The sequence below is a fragment of the Sapajus apella genome, unplaced genomic scaffold, assembly GCF_009761245.1.
Source record: "Sapajus apella isolate SASKATOON/1434 unplaced genomic scaffold, GSC_monkey_1.0 scaffold36, whole genome shotgun sequence".
Classification (NCBI taxonomy): Eukaryota; Metazoa; Chordata; class Mammalia; order Primates; family Cebidae; genus Sapajus; species Sapajus apella.
Genome location: NW_022436976.1, coordinates 34,946,389 through 34,970,539, shown reverse-complemented (window position 1 = coordinate 34,970,539; position 24,151 = coordinate 34,946,389). Strand labels below are relative to the sequence as shown.

Sequence of the window (24,151 nt, the reverse complement as noted above, 5' to 3'; positions counted from 1 at the left end):
TGCGGTGAGCCGAGATCGCGCCATTGCACTCCAGCCTGGGTAACAAGAGCGAAACTCTGTCTCAAAAAAAAAAGAAATTCCATTTGACCCAGCAATCCCGTTACTGGGTATATATCCAAAGGATTATAAATCGTTCTGCTATAAGGACACATGCACACGAATGTTCATTGCAGCACTCTTTACAATAGCAAAGACCTGGAACCAACCCAAATGCCCATCGATGATAGACTGGATAGGGAAAATGTGGCACATATACACCATGGAATATTATGCGGCCATCAAAAATGATGAGTTTGTGTCCTTTGTAGGGACATGGATGAACCTGGAAACCATCATTCTCAGCAAACTGACACAAGAGTGGAAAATGAAACACCACATGTTCTCATTCATGGGCGGGTGTTGAACAATGAGAACACATGGACACAGGGAGGGGAGCACTACACACTGGGGTCTGTTGGGGGGAAATAGGAGAGAGACAGCGGGGATTGGGGAGTTAGGGAGAGATAGCATGGGGAGAAATGCCTGATATAGGTGAAGGGGAGGAAGGCAGCAAATCACACTGCCACGTGTGTACCTATGCAACAATCTTGCATGTTCTTCACATGTACCCCAAAACCTAAAATGCAAAAAAAAAAAGAAAAAGAAAAAGAAATGGCCTAAATACTGTTGATCAGATATTGCCAATTCCAACATTTTATGCTTTCACAGGAAGCAAGAGTGAGGTATTCTACACAAAGAGACTTATGACCTGTCAGTTCCTTGTAATATCTATTTCAAGATGGCTATAAACCTGTTTAACCTTCCTATTAGAATATACTTTGACAAAAACTAGTAATTGAAAAAGGAGAGAGAAAAAATCTGGACATGCCACACTGAAAACAAGTTCATTACAAATCACACTCCATTACAGCCATCCCAAGAGAGTTGAAAAATAAAAGAAAAAGAATTTTAAAAAGCTAAGGCTTTTCCAATTTAATCAACGTCCAAGCATACAAAGCCTAGATCCTTACTCCTTAAACTTGAAATACTATGAAAAAACCCATTCCTCAAAGCCGTAGCATAGTATTTCTGTAAACCTAATTGATGTTCAATAAGGCAATTTAATAAGGAAGGAATAATCTTTTCAAAACTGGTCCTAAAACTGAATTTCCATTGGCAGAAAAAAACTAAGAAAAAAAATTTCAAACCTACACTCACACCATACACAAAAATTACCTCAAAATGTATCATATACCTTAACATAAAAGTTAAAACTGTAAAACTTCTAGGAAGAAATATAGGAAAAAAATCTTTGGGGCCTTGGTTAAGAAAAGGATTTCCCAGAGAGGGCATGAAAACAATAAAATAAAATAATTCATAAAATGAATTTTATTTATTTATTTTTGAGACAGAGTCTTGCTCTGTCCCCCAGGCTGGAGTGCAGTGGTGCAATCTCAGCTCAAGGCAACCTCCACCTCCCAGGTTCAGGCAATTCTCCTGCCTCAGGCTCCTCAGTAGCTGGGACTACAGGCGCACACTGCCACACCCAGCTAATACTTTGTATTTTAGTAGAGATGAGGTTTCACCATGTTGCCTAGGCTGATCTCAAACTCCAGAGCTCAGGCAATCCGCCCACCTCTGCCTCCCAAAGTGAGGGGATTACAGGTGTGAGCCACTGTGCCTGGCCCATAAATTGAATTTTATTCAAATTAAAACTTTTGACTGTCAAAGGACCCCATGAAGAAAATAAAATGGCCAGCCACATACCAGAACAATATGTTTATTCTACGAATAAGTGACAAAAAACTAGTATATACAATATATAAAGAACTTCTATAACCCAATAAGAAAATCCAAATATAATGCAAGAAAGATTTTAACAGATACTTCACCAAAGGAAAAATATATATATAGCCAATAAGAACACAGAAAGACATATAAGGAATCTTTCTGTGACAATGGAAATGTTCTATATATGCTAAAAGTATTAAATACACAGATGTATAGAACCATCAAAATTCACCTAACAAAATAGATTTATGTATTTCACTTTATAAAAACTATAAGTCATCAAAGTATTCCATTAGGAGGCCTAGTGTTAGCTAGACCACACTGTTATCTATAAATTGGTATATTTCTCAGGTGCAATCAGGCAATTCATATCAAATTTGACTGAGCAATTTCACTTTTAGGAATTTATTCCAAGAAAATTGTTAGACTAGTAAATGTAAGGGTATTTAGTGCACCACTGTTTTACTTATGGTGGAGAAAAATTACAGAGCCTAAATTTACATTAATAGATGATTAATTAAATAAATTATGACACATTCTATAACGAAATACCACTCAGTCAAGAAAAGTGATCACATGGGTTACTGCAGTTAAGACTGGTACTGATGCCACATATTACTGAGACTGGAAGTCCATCAGGACCCAGCCCCTTTGCACAGGAATATACTTATTTGATAAAAATAGCTAATAGTAAATACAAACTGTAAGAGTGGTAACAGTAACCTTACATCCCAACTACAGCACTACTGTAGCCAAAGATCTGGCATAGCAGTGGCTCCAATACAGCAGTAAGAACAAGATTTAAAAGAAGTTTCAGTAACAGCACATGGCAGTGAATGAAAAAGACCCTTGCTGATGACTGATTCTTAAATCCCCTTGAAATATATATATAAAACTTTATCTTCAACATTTATTTATTTTCTCTCATCTGTAGGCTTCAAAATTTTTGTTTTGTTTTTTTTCCAGTATGAGGTATACAGCTAAGGCTTCAAAAAAATTTTAAGATATTTATAACCCAAAAGAGTTTACAATAAATTGGTATATATGTACATATGTTTATATATAATCACAGGAAGGAAAAAAATACTAGAGGGAAACATACCAAAGTACCAAACGTTATAGTGTAAGATGGTGACTTTCTCCTTTGTGTTTCCATATAGTTTAAAATTTCTCAATAATATCGATGTATGTTCATGTATTAAAACAAAATATATTGAAAATATAATTAATAACAATAGACTCAGAAGAAATATAGGATAAACGAAGGTTTTTTCCCATTTCTTTCTTTGCCTTTAGTGTTGTAGTAAACAGGAAGAAAAAGGCCTAAGCCTTTGACTAGCAAAGAAAAGAAAGATATGAAGTTATCTAAAAAACATTTTGAAGTAGCCAGTTAACATGGTAAGAAATGAAGATAATTATAAAAAATTAAAAGCCAAATAGTAAATTTTTTTAAAGTTACTAAGGTAAAAAGAAAAACCCACATATGGGACATAAAAATTTTTAAGGGTATCAATCAAAAGCATGGCCTAAATAAATTAATGATTCCAAAACTTCACTTTAACCATCAGTTTCTGTTTCCTTTTCATCAACCTTCATACCAGTTGCTAAGCAATAGCTGCCTAAGTGTTGGACTGTTATATTTCCTGACTAACTAGGAATGTTGGATCATTACATTTCCAGACTAAGAGTTTTGGACTCTGTTACACTTCCTGACTGACCAGGAATGCAAAGGCCTCATTATACTTTCTTACTTGGAATTCTGAACTTCATTTCTCCTCACTGACCAAAAATTTAAGACTCAATTATACTCTAAGCATATTAAGTTTCATTACCCTAAGCAGGAGTGTTGGATCCAGACACACTGACTAATGGCACTGAGCCTCATTAAACTCATTAACCAGGAGTACTAACCCTTTCACATTGACCAACTAAAACTAATACTTCATTCTGATATAAAACTCTAGATTTTGAGTTCCTAGACTGATGCAGCCCAAATGGTGAAAGGCAGGTAGGTAGATACCAAGAAAAAGAACAAATGATCTGAGTAATTATTTCCTTGAAACAATAATTAGTTCTTAGAGGTCTATTTGAGGTCTCTATTAAGAGAACACCATATTGTAATCCAAACCAGTGTAATTTTAGATCATTCTTAAGCATGCATTTTAATATGACATGCATTACTGAAAAAATCATTTTCGGATTATGAATAACAAAACTAAAATATTCTTGCCACACACAAAATTCTTGTCTATGAAGTCATAAAAACCAGACCCCTACTTCTGCTTGGTCTTCTCTAAAGACACTCCTTTGCTCACTATCCTCTAGCCACATTAGATTTCTTTTTTTTTTCCCCTTTTATTTATTGCATTTTACGTTTTGGGGTAATGTGAAGAACATGCAAAATTGTTGCATAGATACACACGTGGCAGTGTGATTTGCTGCCTTCCTCCCCATCACCTACATCTGGCATCTCTCCCCTTGCTATCTCTCCCCAACTCCCCACCCCCCATCGTCCCTCCCCTATTTCCCCCCAACTGACCCCAGTGTGTAGTGCTCCCCTCCCTGTGTCTGTGTGCTCTCATTGTTCAACACCCGCCTATGAGTGAGAACATGTGGTGTTTGATCTTCTGCTCTTGTGTCAGTTTGCTGAGAATGATGGTTTCCAGGTTCATCCATGTCCCTACAAAGGACACAAACTCATCGTTTTTTATGGCCGCATAATATTCCATGGTGTATATGTGCCACATTTTCCCTGTCCAGTCTATCATCGATGGGCATTTGGGTTGGTTCCAGGTCTTTGCTATTGTAAAGAGTGCTGCAATGAACATTCATGTGCATGTGTCCAAACGTACGAAAAAATGCTCATCATCACTGGTCATCAGAGAAATGCAAATCAAAACTACATTGAGATACCATCTCACGCCAGTTAGAATGGCGATCATTAAAAAATCTGGAGACAACAGATGCTGTAGAGGATGTGGAGAAATAGGAACACTTTTGCACTGTTGGTGGGAGTGTAAATTAGTTCAACCATTGTGGAAGACAGTATGGCGATTCCTCAAGGACCTAGAAATAGAAATTCCATTTGACCCAGCAATCCCATTACTAGGTATATATCCAAAGAAGCCACGTTAGATTTCTATCTCTTTCTGAAACACATTTGCTTTCACCTCAGGGCTTTTGCGTTTGCTTTTCCCTCTGTTTTCACAGTGCTTTTTCCTCAGATCTTCACCTGGCTGGCTCCTCATTCTCACATTTCAGTTAAAATGCTACCTTTATCTGACTGTACAACATAAAATAACCCTCTCTATATCTTTAGTAACACTATTCTATTATTCTATTTGGTTTTCTTCATGGTATTTATCATACTATAAAATTACACTGTATATTTATGAATTTACTTTTGAGATTATCTGACTCCCATCTACTCAAGAATATAAAATCCAGCAAAACTGTGAACTTCCTTTGTCTTATTCACTGCTACATTCCCTGTGCCTAAAAAAGTGCTAGCACATAGTAAGGGACTCAGCATAATATTTGAATTCATTCAGAATAAGAGAATGAAATACATTCATTTTGGAATTATTTACTAGCTTTATAAAGCATCATGGCAGGTGATAGACATAGGGATATTATTGAATGCCAATTACTTTGTCTAAAACCAACATTTTAATTTGCTACTTCAACATACCACTAGTGATCGCAACTGATTTTTTTAAATATTGAGGGCTATGTGTCACATATGTGATAAGAGGGTTTGCTATGGTTTCTGACATAATTTTTTTTCATTTTATGGATATATAATAGCTGTACATATTTATGGAGTACATGCGATATTTTGATACAAGCATACAGTGTGCAATGATCAAACCTGGGTAACTGGGATATCCATCACCTCAAACATTTATCATTTCTTTGTGTTAGGGGCACTCCAAATCTAGCTACTTACATATAGACAATAAACTGTTTATTATAGTCACTCTATTGTGCTACAGAGTATCAGAACTTATTCCTTCTATTTTTGTACACATTAACGAAACTCTCTTCATCCCCTGCTCCCTACCACCCTTCCAGCCTCTGTTTACCACCATTCTGTTCACTGCCTCAATGAGATGAACTTTTAGCTCTCACATATAAGAACATGAAATATTTGTCTTTCTGTGCCTGACATTTAGCATAATGTCTTCCAGTTCTATCCATATTGCTGTAAATGACAGGATTTCATTTTTTTATGCCTGAATGATATTCCATTGTGTGTGTGTGTGTGTGTGTGTGTGTGTGTGTGTGTGTGTGTCTGTGTATTGCATTTTCTTTATTCATTCATCCTTTCATGAACACTTAGGTTGATTCCATATCTTGGCTATTGTAAACAGTACTGCAATAAGCATAGTGGTGCAGATACCACTTCAAAATACTGATTTCCCATATTTTGGATATATACCTAGCTGTGAAAATTGCTGGGTATATGGCAGCTCTTTCCATTTTTTGAGGAACCTCCATCCTGTTTTCCATAATGGCTGTACTAATTTACATTCCCACCAACAGGATGTAAGTGTTCCCCTTTCTCTGTCTGCATATACCAGCATTTGTCATTTTCTGTCTTTTTTATAACAGCCACTTTAAGTAGGGTGAGATGATAACTCATTATGGTTTTGATTAGCATTTCCCTGATGATTAGTGATGCTTAGCATTTTTTCATGTACCTGTTGGCCATCTGCATGTCTTCTTTAGAGAAATGTTTATTCAGATCATTTGCCTATTTTTAAAATCATAATATTTGTTTTTCTGCAGTTGAGTTCCTTATATGTTCTGCTTTTTAATCCCTTGTCAGGTGGATAGTTTGCAAATATTTTCTCCCATTCTGCAGGTTGTCAATCACAACTGATTTTTAAGATGCTTTGAAACAAACATGTTTACAGGGAGAAATATATGTATGTGGCAGAAACTCAGATATCTACTTTTTCTGCTAAACCTGTACATAATTCCATAAGCCTGAATATACTGCCTGAGGCAGACACTATCAATGGTATTTGTGCACAGCAAAATATAACTGAACAGAACTGGCCTAAGTGTTAAAACTGTCATCTCTACTATACTGTTATCTGAATCTAGAGTCTGAAGACCTGGGCTTCAAGTTTTTGTCCCACAGCAGTGTTAACATAATGATGGAGCCAAGAAACTGATTCAGGAGAAATGAATACAAAGAATCTGGAAAACAATGTGAAGGTGGCAATATCAAGTAAATTACAGATGCTACTGTGCTTCAAGGATTTCCCAAGTCAGGTTATGGGTATGAGATGGTGTTAGAAAAGAAGAGTGCCTGAAAATAAGATTACTGAAAGAGGTGGCAGTGGTTGGTAATGATAAAGTTATGGTCAAGATTATAACAGAGGGTGCCCTGAGCAAGATAAATGTTTGAAAGGCTGTGTGGAAGAAAATGTTTTAAGTACCAAGCAACAGTGATTCCAAATAAAGGCTTAATAAAAGAAAAGGTACAGAAATGTAAAATGGGGTGGGACTTCCATCTAGCTGACGTCAACAGTGACTGCTTACTATCTGTCATCCAATATCTCCATCTGTCTCAGTTATCAATTTATTGACTCTCAGATCCAAAAGCATCCTTGAATTATGTTCTGCAATTTAAGAATAAAAAAAGAGGAACCTCTAGGTATTGCTCTCCTTTAAAACGAGCATGATATTAACCTTTCTCTGTAAAAGGCACTTGAAGGACACTGCAGAAGGAAGATGCTTGCCTGCAGTTTCTTGTTGCAACATGGAAGCTGGCAGTATGAGTGTGAGGATATCCAGTATTCTCAGCCATGAGTCCAGAACACGCTCTCTCTCTGCAACCTTGCAGTCTTAGTCTACCAATAACCTTTCCATACACTTCTCAACATGCAAACTAGTGTTCAAAGACCTCCTGACCACCCACCACTAAGACTCTTACTTCCTCTGTAAAACCCTGTACACAGCCTGCCTGTCCTGTGGTTAGAGAGTTAGCACCATGCTGCTACTCCTGCAAACTGCCCTCCCCCATGTGCAGCCTGTCCATGCAAAGAGGGACCCCACACTCTTTGCAACCCTACTGTGCACCCACTCTTCTCCTTGCTGATTTGCTCCCTGACATGCACAGAAGAAGATGCTAACTGCTTGTCCAGTGACTGTGAACCAGCCCTGTCCTGGTGTAGCCAAACAAGTGAACATTTTTTCTATTCGGTAGGCTGAACTACATCTTCAATAGAATGTGAATCCCTTCGAAGTTTGCCTTTCCTTGGGACAATTTCTTGGGAGAAATAAATCTCAAATGCAATCTAACTCAAAATTATACTCCAACTCTTAGCATAAAAGAAAGGGAGACTCATTTCTAGGCATAAAATCTATTTGCCTTCGTCTATATGATGCTATATAAGATGTACAGCTTTCAACAAAAATTACAAAGCATACAAAAAAAAAAAAAACCTGAAAAAGTACATTTGCAAATAAGAAGCTGTCATAAGAAACAGACCAAAGGGGCCCAGGCTTGTGTGGCCGGAGTGTACTTTTGCCTCCCAGAAGCTGCTCGGCCCAGCCACCTCCAGGTCCCCGCCATCCCTGATGTCCTGCCTCTTCATGTCCCATGAACCAGCTGTGAGCCTCTGGGCATGCCCTGCTACAAGCTGGCTTTAATCCTGAAAGCCATGTGGCAGCCAAAGACTGCTGCTGCTTTGAAACATAAAATAGAGGCTCTGATGGACAGAGGAGCAATAATGAGGGACTTGGAAAACCTGAGTGAGCGAGCACTTCCTTGTAAGATCTCCACCCACAATCAGTGGCACAACAGAGGTGGGTATCTCCTGGTGGATTTTTATGCACCAACCATAACTGTTGAAAGCATGATGAAGCACTTGTCTCCAAACGTAGATGTGATTAGACCGAATATTGTCAAACACACTCTGACCCAGGAACTAAAAGAATGTGAAGGGACTGTCCCAATCCCACTTGAAAAAAAATTCTATTACACAAAGAAGAGAAAGAAGTGAGAAGATTCGCCAGAGTTTAGCCTTATATTTAATACCTTCACATTTGAGCAGCATGGATGAGAAGGAATAGTCTACAAGCTTGGCCTTTATATAAGAGCGTTATTGCAGGTGCTATTTGATTTTTCGAAAATATTTTTAGCTTCTCATCCCTTTGCTGTGAGAGGTGGAGAACCGCTTACTAATGGCTTTTCTGTAATCTGTGGTACCAGTGGATCATTCTTGATTTTGTTTTCATTAGTGTCATTTCTTTGTCAATGAGGACTTTTCCCCTTACAACAGTAACACCATTATGAAGAGCAAATCTTACAGTACCACCTGGGATTGTGAGTTAGTCATTCAGACTGCATAACCATGTGGAAATAAAAATTGAAGACCATTTCCGATCGATGTGGTGACATCAAAACAAAATAAAAATAAATTGAAGACCAATGTTATTATTTGCTTTGAGTAATAAACTTTATTTTAGAAATTAAAAAAAAAAAAACAGACCAAGATAGTGCACAGATGTTAGAACGATAAATTTAAAAACAGACAACACATAAGATCAGATGCGTAATTACAATAAAGAGAAAGAAACTATGCTTGAAATTAAAAAAAAAAAAAAAAAAAACACAGTCACAGAGATGAAGAATGTCCACAACAGGCTCATCAGTAGAACTGACACAGAGGAAAGAATCAGGGAAACTGAAGATAAATCTATAGAAACTATAGAGCTAGAAATTACTCAAACTGAAACACATTGAAAAGAATATACAAAAGCTATAGACAAAAAAATTAATGACTTAATGTATCCATAGTCAGAATCTTAGAAACAGAGAGAAAGAAAAGAAAAAACTAAGCACGAATTTTCAAAACCAACTAGATAAAGCTGGTGGGTTCACAACATTGTGAATACACTAAATATCACTGAATTGCATGCTTTAAAATGTATGCTTTAACTATATATTATATAAATTTCACTTCAATAAAGAAGAAAAATATTTCAAAATCACAGATCCAAGAGCACCAACAGCAACCACGGCTACAAGGCTTTAGAAACACACACACACACACACACACACACCTCTAGGCATATCATATTCAAACTGAAAAAAACAAACACGAATTCTAAGAAAGAGCCTGTTAACACAGAATTCCATATCTAGTAAAAGCATCTTTCAAAAATGAACAATAAATAAAAGCTTCCTGAAAAAAAAAAAAACCTGAGAATTTATTGCCAACAAATGCATTCTACAAGAAATGCTAAAGTAGTTCACTCAAAAGGAATGTTATGTCAGACAAAAACTTAAACTTATACCAAAAAATTTTTAAAAAATGGAACCAAATGAAAATAAAATTAATGTTCTCCCTATATCTAATTGCTCAGATAACTGATTACCAGAAGTAAAAACAGTAGCCAAATATTATATTCCTGGCATATGCAAAAGTAAATTACATGACAAAAATAATACCAAAAAAACGAGAAAAATGGAAATACAATGCCATATGGGGCTGTTACATGAAGCAATATATTATTACTAACTGTAGGTTCTGTCTGATTAAAGATTATATTGTTGATCCTAGAATAACTACTAAAAATAATTTTAAGAGGTATAATTATAAGTCAGTGGAGGATAAGAAATTCATTGGCAAAATTTAATGAGAAACAGGATACTTGTATAGTCTCAAAATGTTTCCCACAAGGTACTCACTAATTACAAAGGGAAGAATGGTAACTCTTCAGTGGAGAAAACTGGGAGACACTATCTTAACCACATGTCAAAGTTAACAGCGTCAGTAATAACACATATTGACATCATGTACCTCCTGTTATACTGAGAAAAATACAAAATCACACCTGTGATATTCTTCCCAAGAATGCATAAACTTACTCTCTCATGAAAAAACACCAGACAAACCCAAACTGATGAACATCCTCCAAAATACCCAATCAGTAATCTCTCAAAGTGTCAAGGTCATGGAACAAGGAATGGCTGAAGAATTAGCACAGGTTGGAAGAGGCTACAGAGATGTGAAAACCAAATGCATTGTGGACATTAAATCTGATCTTGAACCAGAAAAAGCACATTAGTAGAAAATCTAGTAATAGTCAAATAAGGTCAGTAGTTTAGTTAATAATACTGTATTAGGCTGGGCACGGTGGCTCACGCCTATAATCCCAGCACTTTGGGAGGCTAAGGTGGGCAGCTCACAGGTCAGGAATTCGAGACCAGCCTGGCCAATGTGGCGAAACCTCATCTCTACTAAAATTACAAAAAAAAAACATTGCCAGGAGTGGTGGTGTATACTTGTAATCCCAGCCACTCAGGAGGCTGAGGCAGAAAAATCACTTAAACAGGGAGACAAAGGTTGCAGTGAGTTGATACTGCGTCACTGCACTCCAGCCTGGGCGATGGAGCGAGTCTCCATCTCAAAAATAAGTAAATAAATAAAATAATATTGTACTAGTAGTATAACAGTAATATTATATCACAATAGTACTGTATAAAAAGTACTGGATGGGCGCAGTGGCTGACGCCTGTAATCCCAGCATTTTGGGAGGCAACAGCGGGTGGATCACCTGAGGTCAGGAGTTCAAGACTAGCCTAGCCAACGTGGTGAAACCCTGTCTTTAATAAAAATACAAATTAGCTGTGTGGTCCCAGCTACTAGGGAAGCTGAGGCAAAAGAATTGCTCAAACTTGGCCAGGCACAGTAGCTCTCACCTGTAATCCCAGCACTTTGGGAGGTTGAAACAGGCGGATCACAAGGTCAGGAATTCAAGACCAGCCTGGCTGATATGGCGAAACCCCGTCTCTACTAAAAATACAAAAATTAGCCAGGCGTGGTGGCACAGGCCTGAAGTCCCAGCTACTCGGAAGGCTGAGGCAGATGAATTGCTTGAACCTGGGAGGCAGAGGCTGCAGTAAGCTGAGATTGCATCACTGCACTCCAGCCTGGGCGTCAGAGTGAGACTCTGTCTCAAAAAGGGGGAAAAAAAAGACAGACAGAAAACTACCAATAGCACTATGCCAATTGTTGTGTACCGTAGCTGTAAAGATGTTAACATTAGCAGAAGTCTGAAAAAGGATACTGAGAGCTCTACACTAATTTGCAAGTTTTCTGTAGTTCCTTTCGTTTTTAGATATCATAGTGTTCTAAGCACACTGTTATCACTCATTATACATTTTAAAATATTCATCCTCTGTGCAGTAAACCAATTACTAAAAAAAAAAATAAGTCCCAAAATTTGAACACAGAATTTGTGAGAGTGCTATTGGACTTGCCATACCCCTAAAATACAGAACTCTGACTATATAGGCAACTAACCTCTAGAACTATACGTCAGTTTTGGCATAAGAAAAATATAATAAATCTCCCGCTTAAAAAAAAAAGTCAAAATGCCAACATGTTGGTAACAATATCACATTACATTAGGGCTACTTAAATATCTTCAAAGACATCTACACAGTTGCTAGTCATGGCTTTATTAAATGTATCATACAATGCATTTCCCCAGCTATATCTATGAATCAAAGTGTATATTTATCAATACAGCTCTTCCTTACACACCCTAGCAGGAAATCATTTAAATCCTTTCAACAATTAGTAGACATTCTCTTTAAATGTAGAAGAGGGTGTGTATATGTGTGTGTGCATGCGTGTGCGTGTACACACACATGTATGCTTGAGTGAGGGAAAGAGGCAACAAAATAGTGACAGGTGTCCCCACTGAGAGAATAGCCTGTTAAGGAATAAGGGATAAGACTTCAGGTGAGCTTTAAAGGAAAGATGAAATTTGGATAGTTCCTAAAGGCTTTTATGAAAAAAGAAAAAAATTGGATGGTCAACAAGAAATAGAGGAAAACATCCAAGGGAGACCTATAATAGCAAAAAACTTAGAGGCAGAAATACATATGGCATGTTTGAGGTTATAGAGTAACTGGCTAGATTATGAAGTTATACATACTCCAAGAGTTATGAAAACTCATTCATGATGAAGAGGAGGGGTTAAATGATAGAGCTTTTAACATTAAGCTAAAGAAGAAAGCCCAACTCCAGTAACAGAAGCATTTAAAGAACAACTCTACTATTCAGTTTCCTGTAACTAAAGCAGATATACACAAAGATTAATCTTAGAATACCTTGGAATCTAAAGAATTATATTTACCACATAAATTTTAAACTTGGCTTTTTAAGATATAGAGCAAGTATGTGTTTGAGAGAAACTGAGTACATGCACAAGAGATAAAGAAGTATTTAGATGAGCATAATATAAAAATATAAAATGCTAAAAAATTAAGCATTAAATTAAATATAAATCAAATCCAAAAAGATATTAATATTTGTACATGAACACTTTAATTAACATTTTACTTAAAGATAGAGAAGTGTAATTTAAAATTTTAAGGAATTATATTACCATTAAATAGCAAATTTTTAAAAAACTGAGAGTAGGAACAGGAATTTTAACTGCCATATTATTTTTTATTTTCCAAGCACTCACTGATTTATGTCAGCTGATTCTTGAAACCAGCAAGAAGAACTGTCAAGTCATCACATTTACAGGTACGCTAAACTTGGCTGTGATGATATTTTGTCTAAATAACTTCCAGTAATAGAAATAAATTAAATCAAGCTAACTTGTAGGTCAGTAAGCTTTAAAAAATATTAAGCACACAGTGCATCTGATTGATATGAATAATTTTAAAAATGGAGCAATTTACATTTTTCTTTTTCTTTTTTTTTTTTTATATGTTTTGTTGGCTTGAGTCTGTGTAGAACTGGAGACAGTGTCTCACTCTGTCACCCAGGCTCAAGCGCACTGGTGCAATCTCAGCTCACTGCAACCTCTGCTTCCCAGGCTCAAGCCATCATCCCATCTCAGCCTCCTGAGTAGCTGGGACCACAGGCATGCACCACCACGTGGGGCTAATTTTTGTATATTCTGGTAGAGAAGAGTTTTTGCCATGTTGGCCAGGCTGGTCTTCAACTAAATGATTCACCCACCTTGGCTTCCCAAAGTGCTGGGACTATAGGCATGAGCTACTGCGCCCAGTCTAAATTTTTATTTTCTTTTAAATGTCCAAGTCATAAGTAGCATACGCTACTTGTTCAGAATTAGCATAAAGCCTTTAAACTGGTTTTCCAGCTATGAGCTGAATCCCTGTTTCATTTAAATAGTTTATGTTCTCAAACATATTTATACTGTCAATTTACATAAGTAGTACTAGATACCAAAAAACAGTAAATATTAGCTACATGTTTCCAAAACGCATTCAACAATAGGCACCAGCATGTTCTGCTAGATGATTAACACAACACATTTTTATTGGGTCCTAAAGCCTCTGAACTGTTGTCTATCATAGATTTTATGAAACAGATGTTTCTTTCATGCAATAAAGTAATTCTAGAACTAGATTATATTGATAGACAAAATGATACAACAGGTAGAGCAAAATCCAACGTAAAAATAAGCAAAAGGTCAAATTGCAATTGAGAAAAATTGTGAACTTCAAAGGGTTTTTGATTTGATCAGATAAAGCAATGTGCGTTTAGTAAACTGAGAATTTCATGTTTCTAAAAACTTACTTTCCTTTGAAAGGTAAAAAAAAAAAATTCTTTCACACCTAATTATACTTTAGCAGTATTTTATCACCTTAAGTTTTCTCCTGAGAATCAGAACTGATTTAAAAAAAAAAAAAAAAAACTTTTAAATAGGTTAGGCTATATAATGAGCTTTTCTTACAGTAGAATGGTACAACCAAATGTAAACAGGAAAGAAAGATTCGTATGACATGCTTAGAAAAAAACTGCAAAGATTTGTGAAAAGTATTTCTTAAAAAAGCCACAATAGGTAGAAATCATGTCATTTTACTAGTTAGATATCAAAACCAGCCCTTTCCTATTCCTTGGGTGTCTAGGTTATCCTGCTCTTTCCTCAAACCTTATGTTTGCCAGACAAGGAAAAGTAGTATCAGTAAGAGTAAGTCTTAACAGCAAATATATTCAAATATCCAAACGACAGAGAAAGAATAGATCTAAAAATAAACTTGCTAATAATAAACTCAATCAGTCAAGTATTCATTAGGCAACTACTATGCACCAAAGACAAAACTACTAAGAAACACAATTCACTTCCTCTAGAACTGAGAATCTATTTGAAAACAAAGCATAAACATATTTAGAGTAAAGCACCACCATGTGATTACAGCCAAAACCCAATATAACATTATTTATAAGCAGTTGGAAGAAAAAACAAGTACAAAGAAGAACAGCATACTAGGTAGGGAAAATATAATAAGTAATCTTAAAATGTGGTTTATAGCTATGACAATTCCTCATGAACTGATAGGCCTGGGTTCAAAATTTTACCACTTAATAGCTATGTGAGCTTGGACAGTTAACTTTGTTAGCCCTCAGGTCTCATCTGTATAATCTAACATTTCCCTATTTACCTTTTGGGACTGCTGTGAGGATTAAGTGAAATAATGTAAGTATGTCACTTGACATGATACCTAACACAAAATAAACCCTCAATTAAAGAAGAGACAATAGAAGATAGAATAATTGTCAGCTTAAAAACTGAGAAATTGAAAAATTTTGTAAATAATGAGCTGTAGTAAAGAAGTAGAAATTGATATAATGAGCTATTATTTCATAGTAACTTCTCTTTTGTTATAGCAAGCATCTGTGCAAATATAAACCAGTGTCTGATGGCCACTGATGAAGGCCAGTGCTCAATGCTTGGCTGCTTTCAGATGAGAACAGAAACTCATTATTATCAATGGTTAGTCTATTCATTCACAAAACTGCAGGTGTTCATAACACTGTATAAAGTAGAAAAGCAGTGCACATTTGAGGACCTCTATAGCCACATCCTGAGAATAATTGTGGAAGAAACTGTTACATGAAATGTTAGGGCAATCATCAAAATATGTTTCCTCAAAAGTGAAAATTGGTGGAAATGTCTCAAAGTACCTCAATGGATCTTAAAATGAGGCAGATTATGTGCATTATGATTTTCCTTAGTTTTGACTCTTCAGTGTAAATGAATGTACTATAAGCTTCTATTAGTACAAAATTATCTTTGAGAACTAAAAATTAAATAACAATATAGAAATACATATGCAGATTTGTTTCACTCTTGCCGTAGGTTGAAACATGTAGTTAAAGATAAATAGAAGCAGTGTGAATAGAGTCTTTCTTCAGCAAAACAGCAATGTCAGCAGAGGCAGCAAGCTACAGCAGAAATTGAGTGCAAAGTTCGAAAATCATTTCCTAAGAGCATAGAGTACTTAAAATGTAGTATGGGCTAGGTTAATGTTTACTTTCACTTTATTTCACTTGGCATTGTGTTATCAAGTATATGTCAGATATCTTTCCCTGGAACTGCTAGAGATTATTGGAAATTTTAACTTATTGAAGAAGTTTCATATCTAGAGACCTTGTGTAAAATAACTGGCAGAGCATCTTCTCCTGCCATCATCTACACTATAAAGTTGTTAAAAGAATTTTTTAATAGTCTGTTTAAAAATGTTTCAAACTTATAAAATTCTACTAAAAATTTTTGTACTTCTATTTATAAATGACTGCTATTCACAGAATTTTAACAAAAAATTAGGACATAATAGATCCTTCAGAAATACTTCATTTATCATGGGAGCTTGAGCATAATCTAGTACAAATCCTTTATTTTATATGAGGAAATTCAGAAGTTAGAGAGAAGTAACTTGGCCAAGGCTAGACTCAATAAATTACTAAGAGGTTTGAAAAGCCAGGGCTCTTCCTTCAATTCAATATTAAGGCAATGTGTTTACCACTATAGCTAACATTTTGATTAATCAAAATCACATAAGCCATATAGATTTTTATTCTCCCCTGGCCCAAATTCTTCTATTGTGAAAACACAAAGAGAGAAGTGGGTCAATTCTAAGGCCTAGATTAGAATTTAGAATGTTCATGTAGCACGTTTCCACGGAAAAAGGCAGCCCTTTAGTAAAAGATTCTAAAACTCACTCTCACTAGTTCTTCCTTAGGTACTTACCTTTCTGGATATAAATGGAAAATATTCATCTCAAGGGAAGAACCTCAACTGTAATGATATTCAGCTTCTCTTAACTCTAAGTGCAGAGTAATGTGAAAAATGACAACAGTTAGAGGGAGATAACCTTGGGAGAGACCTACAGGATTCCTGTCAAGTAAAACAGTAGACTGAGACATTTCCTAAAAGTATTAGTTCATGTTACTTTGTTTTCAGAATTTTGATATATACAATCTAACCTGTGGTTACCCCAAAATAAGTAGAGCCAACTGTGGAGTATTTAAAACATAGAGTTTGGAATACCTCTTTTGCAGACAGCAGCCCATATAACAAAATAATGTGACAGATCTGGGAAAAGTAAGTAATAGCTAGAATTCTTGGGACTGGACTCTATTTTCATATAGAATAGGTGTTAAAAGTGTGTTTAGATCTACAAAATAGCTAAAATATTTGCAATCACTTTTTTTAGGAAGTTACTTTGAGCATCCCTAATCCAAAAATTCAAAATCCAAAATGTTCCAAAATCCTAAACATTTTGAGTGCTTAACAGGATATTCAAAAGGAAATGCTTGATGAAACATTTTGGATTTCAGATTTTTGGATTAGCAATACTAATATTCAATAGTATAATGTAAATATTCCAAAATCTGAAAAAATCCAAAATCTGGACATTCTTTTTTCCCAAGCATTTCTGATAAGTAATACTCGACAGATCCAAGACCATGTGTCTTACTGATTTTTCAGCACAATTCTCAAAGTTAGAGACTATATCTTGTTTTATTTTTTAAGTCCTCACTGTATCTAGCAAAAATTCAGATGCACTGTAAACACTCAATGCTCACTGAGTGCGTTTTTTTATTAGATTGTTTTTTTAACTTCATCACAATTCCAGACTGTAGTGACTGAGATTCCTTTACATTTCCCTAGCAAAAATGTGCACAAAAACACTGGAGAGGTCCAGGTGATATGTGCAGGAAATATAAAATACAGACATGTCCTAGGTTAAAACTCAATTAATGTAAACTGTTCTGTAAAGCCTAGAAAACGCAGATCAGCAATAGTAATAATTCAGAAACACAAAATATAAGACACAGGCAAAATATAGAGAACATAACAAAGTTCCTTGATGCTACTGAAGAGTTCAAACTAGTGATGGATTATTCAAAATATTTAAGTTTAATTTTTAAAAAACAAAGTGAGTGCTGTATAAAAACAGGAGAAACGATAAAATGTAGCAAGATCATTACAAAGCATAGTAAATCTTTTTTTTTTTTTTTTTTTTTTTTTGAGACAGAGTTTTGCTCTGTCGCCCAGGCTGGAGTACAGTGGCACAATCTTAGCTCACTGCAACCTCCGCCTCCCGGGTTCAAGCAATTCTCCTGCCTTAGTTTCCTGAGTAGCTGGGATTGCAGGCACCCGCCACCATGCCCACCTAATTTTTTGTAATTTTATTAGAGACAGGGTTTCACCATGTTAACCAGCCTGGTCTTGAACTCCTGACCTCAGGTAATTCACCCGCTTCAGCCTCCCAAAGTGCTAGGATTACAGGCATAAGCCACTGCACCCGGCCAGCACAGTAAATCTTTACTGTCAATAAGAGTGGATTATTTGTGAAGAAAAGCCAGCTGGGAGATATATCTCAAAAGAAAGCCAAAATTAAAGGTTCTGAAAGATAGCCTGGTGTTTTTGCTTGGGCCTCATACAATGTATGATTGCATTTCTGCACAAATATAACACCAGTGTTTTAAACCCAAGTGTTCTTAGAATATTTTCCAAAATAAAATAACTCAGAAATAGTGGAAGAGTACCTTACCATTCAGTTAATCAACACTATCTGAGAAAATTCTCCTTTTGCAATACTCTGCATAGGCTGTACTGAGAAAATATTCACAACCAGTAAGTGTTTTAACGTTCAAAACTAATGGACATGAACCAATAGGAAGCAGATATGGAAAAGAACATACTTCCCTCCCCAAAACTGGTAATTCCCACATTAAAGACTTGTACTCCCAACCCACAATCACCCTTTCCTCTATTCCATATCCCTCTTATAAGTACCATGCAAGAGTGGCTTACAGGAATTTTTAATCACCCCAGTAATTTCCATCAGCCTCTCCAGTAGACACTCCCAAAATACACAACTAAATAAAGCACAGCACTTTTTATTGTGAAAGAAAACTCAAGAAACTTGGAAGCATCATTTCAATTAAGTTGCTGCCTTTCTTCCTTTCCTGTATATGGCAATCATGGAGCTGTCACCTATATCATGTTTTGTTGGAGTCTAGTAACAGTGGTTAAAAACATACACTTAGAGTCAAGCTATACAAATATTTCTAAAATTTGACAAGTATAAAAACACAAAAAAGGAAGCATTGGTTTAACGAAATATGAAATCTCAAAAATATACATAGTTGGTAGAATTTTAAATTAGTAAAACCAATCTGGAAGTCCATTTGGTTAAAAAGTATTCAACACTCCAAAAATATGCATGTAATTTGGCTCCGAAATTTAATTACAAATTTAATTTATTCCATTTCTTCTGGTAAAGATTAGGTTAAATATGTAACATGTATATGCAGGAATGTTCTCTACAGTAATGTTCATAATAGCAAAATGCTGCGAAAATCTTAAATGCCCAAGAAGCATAGGACTAGTTGGTTAAATTATTATGTTACAGCTACACTATCAAATGCTAGACAAACTTTAATATTTGAACAGCCACAATTAAGTGAAAAATGCAGATTACAGAACAGAAGGTATAAAACAATCACTTGTATATTTTAAAAATTTTTAATTTTAAAAATTTTTAATCACATAATTATAGAAGATAATCTGGAATAATATAACTTAAAAATGTGAAACAATTATTATCTGAGTGATGGGATTAAAGGTAACTGATATTTTCTTTGTAAATTTTTCACCTTCTCATTTCATTACATTAGCATCATTACTTTTATAATCTGAGAAGAAAACCTTTTCATATTGTGAGTTTAAAGAACTAGTAAGTCTACATAAAGCACACGGACATCAAGAGTTAATTATGTAAGTCCATATAACATATGTGTACGTATACCTACATATCTAAACTCACTCCTGTAAGTACATATCTTAAGTTCTGACTTCTGAAAATTAGCACTTCTTCAAAATTATATTTTAAACTTTTTTAGCACTTCAAAGGCATTAAGAGACATCTGTGTCATCCTGACACAACCAATACTGCTCCAATACCATTGCACAACCCATTTTTAGTCTGCTTTGTAATAGGTGAATGTTTAGTGCTATGCTTTGCCATGCCTTTTGAGTTATTGCCAGAAAAGAAAGAAAAGAAGAGAAAGCTAAGCCACCTCTATAATATACTGCCTGAAGTTTGTAAAGAAAACCACAGCAGAATGCAACTACTTCAACAGCTTTAGAAAGGATTAATTACCATTGAAGGCCCCAGAAGTCAGGGGTAAACATCAAATAAATTATTCAGTCAGACAAGTCTGACTCTTCTCTCCTTTCAAGCATCTCCACCAAAATACCACATGGGAAGATGAACCATAATACATAGTAAAATAAGAGAACAACTTTAAAAGTCATTTACATTATCTAGGTATTCATAAAAATTTAATACTGAGCTAAATATAAACTTCATATAAAAGATATGGCATTTAGAATTTATTAATTCAGCTTAGAGTTATAGACGAGCTATGGTATGCTGAACCCATGTATAAAAAAATATTAAAGACATTTAAGAATTCATAAAATTTGATTACTAGTCAGAGAAAGAAAAAAGTACTTACCACTAAGTCCCAATTATTTTGTTCAAGCAATGTAATAGCTTCATCAATGTTTTCAATGCCAGTACATGCCTGGAAACAAAGTAAATAAGCATTTTACATATAATTTTAGAAATGGGAAGGTAAATCAGACTTAAAAACGTAAATAGCATGATATGTAATTTAAATTCAAATAGGTATACGAATAAAGTCAAACACTAAACGTTTAACAACTCTAAGCATTTGACATATCTGTGGACATTGTTAATTACAAAGTAAATTTACATTGCTCTGAAAAAAATAAAGCAGCAAAAGAAAGTATATTTAAAACTTGAGCTTTGACACCCAAAATGATCTCTAATTACCAAGAATAACTTTTATTCAAAAGATTCTGATGGACAACCAACTGTAAAACAAATCAATTTCAACCCATAACTTGTACTTTACATAAAAACTAACTCAAAATGTATAACAGACCTAAAGTAAAATCTAAACCAATAAAACTTCTAGATCTGTATTGTCTAATAGCTACTACCAGCCACTCTCTGGTAGCCACTAGACATATGTAGCTAATGAGTCCTTGAAATGTGGCTTAATTGAGTTAAGATGTGCTGTAAGTACAAAATACACATCAGGTAAGACTTAGCACAAAAATTAAAAATGTAAGCTATCTCATTAATAATTTTTCCTTTGAATACATGTGGAAATGGAAGTGTTTGACAAACTGGCTTAAATAAAACATACTGTTAAAATTAATTTCACACATTTCTTTTTACCCTTTTAACATAAATACTAAAAAAATTTTAACTACATATATGAAATTATATTTCTGGTACTGTTCCTGAAAAAAACTATAGGAGTACATACTTGTGACCAGACTAGGCAAACATTAATTAGATATAACAGGAAAAGCACAACTCAAAACTATGATAAAATTGACTTTATTAAAATTAATGACTACTGCTCTTTTTCTTTTTTTTTTTTTTTTTTTTTTTTTTAGACAGAGTCTCACTCTGTCACCTAGGCTAAAATGTAATGGCACAATCTTGGCGGACTGCAACCTCCACCCCCTGGGTTCAAGCAATTCTCCTGCCTCCTGAATAGCTGAGACTACAGGCGCACACCATCACACCCGGCTGATTTTTGTATTTTTAGTAGAGACAGGGTTTCACCATGTTGGTCAGGCTGGTCTTGAATGCCTGACCTCAGGTAATCTGCCCACCTTGGCCTCCCAAAATGCTGGGATAACAGGCATGAGCCACCGCACTCGGCTAACTACTGCTCTTTGAAAGACATGGTTAAGAAATTAAAAAGGCAATCACAGACTTGGAAAAAATAGCTGCAAAATATATGTCTAACCAAGGACTTGTAAACAGAATATAAGAATTCATAAAACCTACATATATATATATATAAATTTTTTTTTAAGAGACAGGGCATCACTATGTTACCCAAGCTAGAGTGCAGTGGCACAAACACAGCTCTCTATAGCCTCGACCTTCTGGGCTCAGGCAATGATCCCACCTCAGCCTCCCAAGTAGTTGGGACCAGAGGCACATGACGCCATACTCAGCTAATGTTTTTTTTTGTTTTTTTTGTTTTGTTTTTTTTTTTTTTTTTTTCATTTTTTGAAGAGATAGCATGTTCAGGCCCATTTCAAACTCTTGGGCTCACGCAATCCTCTTGCCTCGGCTTCCCAAATTGTTGGGATTACATGCGTGAGACACTGCACCTGGCCTAAAACTAAATTTTTTAAAACAAAATATTTTAACAGAAAAGTCACCAAAAAAGATATACAGATGATGAGTAAGCACATGAAAACATGCTTGACATCATAAGTCATTAGGGAAAAGCAAAACACAGAGAGATATCACTTCCACATTTTAGAGTATTAAAATCCCAAATACTGACAATACCAAGGGGTGGTGAGGATGCAGAAGAACTGGATCTCTCCTACATTAATCAGGATACAAAATTATACAGCCACATGGAAAGAGAGTTTGGCAATTTCTTAGAAAGTTATGACCCAACAATCCCACTCTTAGGTATTTCTCCAAAAGAAATGAGTATTTTAGCTCACATGAAAACCTAATATGAATTTTTTCAGCGGCTTTATTCTATTAAAAACAAAAAACACCCCAAATGTCCTTCAACTGTACATCTATGAAAAGGAAACTACTCAGAAACAAAAATGAACTACTGACAACACAAAATAACACAAATAAATCTCAAATTGTGTTAAATGAAAGAAGCCAAATTCAAACTGCATTTTAAAAGGCTATATAAGGCCATTATAGTATATAGTACACCACAAAAATAGCTCATGTATAGTATATAGCCTTTTTTAGGCTATATACTATATGATTCCATTTGTATGACATTCTGGAAAAGACAAAATTATGAGAACTGAAATATAAATGATTGGCAGGAATGTGGATGAGACTAAGGACTAATGATGAAAAGGCAGCAAAAGGGAATTTGAGGGCATAGTGGAACACTTTCGATTCTGGATATCATATAAAACTAAGGCAAACAAGTAAAGCAGTAGCAAAAAATGCAATCTTCATTTTCAGATAAATGAGAAGGATAATCCAACAGCTCCCAAATACTTATAAGAGCTACAAGAACAGTTACAATAAGGCAGAGTTTGCACAGAAGAGAACAGAAAAATCACAAGGAGTGCACAGAGAGTCCAACAGCAAGAAATATAAAAAAGCACAAGAAAAATACACTTACTCAGTGTTGTCAACAAAAATGGAGGAGTAGCTAGTTCTAAGATGGAGTGTAGTACAAGATAGAGTAGGTAATCTGTTCCTCCACAGAAACACTAAAAAACTGAGCAAAAACCCTCAGAATCAAGTTTGTCAGAGCTCTGCAAAATAGTCAAGGAATCAACTTGTAAGGTCTTTTAGGCTGACTGATGGCACCATGGACACTATGGTAACCTCTGTGACCTGCATGGACACTCCAGATGAGCTCCTGGAACTAGAAAGTCTTAAGTAACTGGAAGACCATGAAGCGTTATCGTGGAATACTATACAGCCATGAAGATAACTACATCATGTCCTTTGCAGCAACATGAATTAAGCTGGAAGCCATAATCCTAAGCAAATTAATGCAGAAAGAAAAAAACCACACACTGCATTTTCTCACTTATAACTGAGAGCTAAACATCGGGTACTCATGGACAGAAAGACAGCGACAATAAAACTGCACTACTAGAATGTGGAGAGAGGCAAGGGTTGACTATTTGGTACTATGTTGTGTACCTGAGTGACAAGATCATTCGTACCCCAAACATCACACAACATACCCAGGTAATAAATATCTATCTGTACCCCCTAATCTAAAACAAAAGTTGAAAAACAAAACACTAGTAGACCACAGCTTAAAAACAAGAGACTGCTATGGATTGAATATCTGTATCCTCCTCAAAATTTACATGGTGGCATTCTAAACTCCACGATGCTGGTATTTGGATATGAGGTCATTGAGAGGTAACCAGGACTAGATGAGGTTATGAAGGTAGAACCTTCGTGATAGGATTAGTACCCTTACATGGATGAATCAGGAGGCCA

At 35.4% G+C, this 24,151-nt stretch overlaps 1 protein-coding gene and 1 pseudogene across 2 annotated transcripts in view; one reads left to right on the top strand and one right to left on the bottom strand.

Annotated features, from left to right (window-relative positions):
* The window catches only part of FAF1 (Fas associated factor 1), a 527,910-nt gene that overhangs the window by 422,004 nt on the left and 81,755 nt on the right, over positions 1 to 24,151 (bottom strand). For both annotated transcript variants that reach the window (XM_032297137.1, XM_032297138.1), the window contains exon 2: positions 20,598 to 20,666. In XM_032297137.1, coding sequence (XP_032153028.1) covers positions 20,598 to 20,666 — 69 coding nt within the window. The remainder of the gene's footprint in view (positions 1 to 20,597; positions 20,667 to 24,151) is intronic.
* LOC116564124 lies at positions 8,406 to 8,789 on the top strand (annotated as a pseudogene).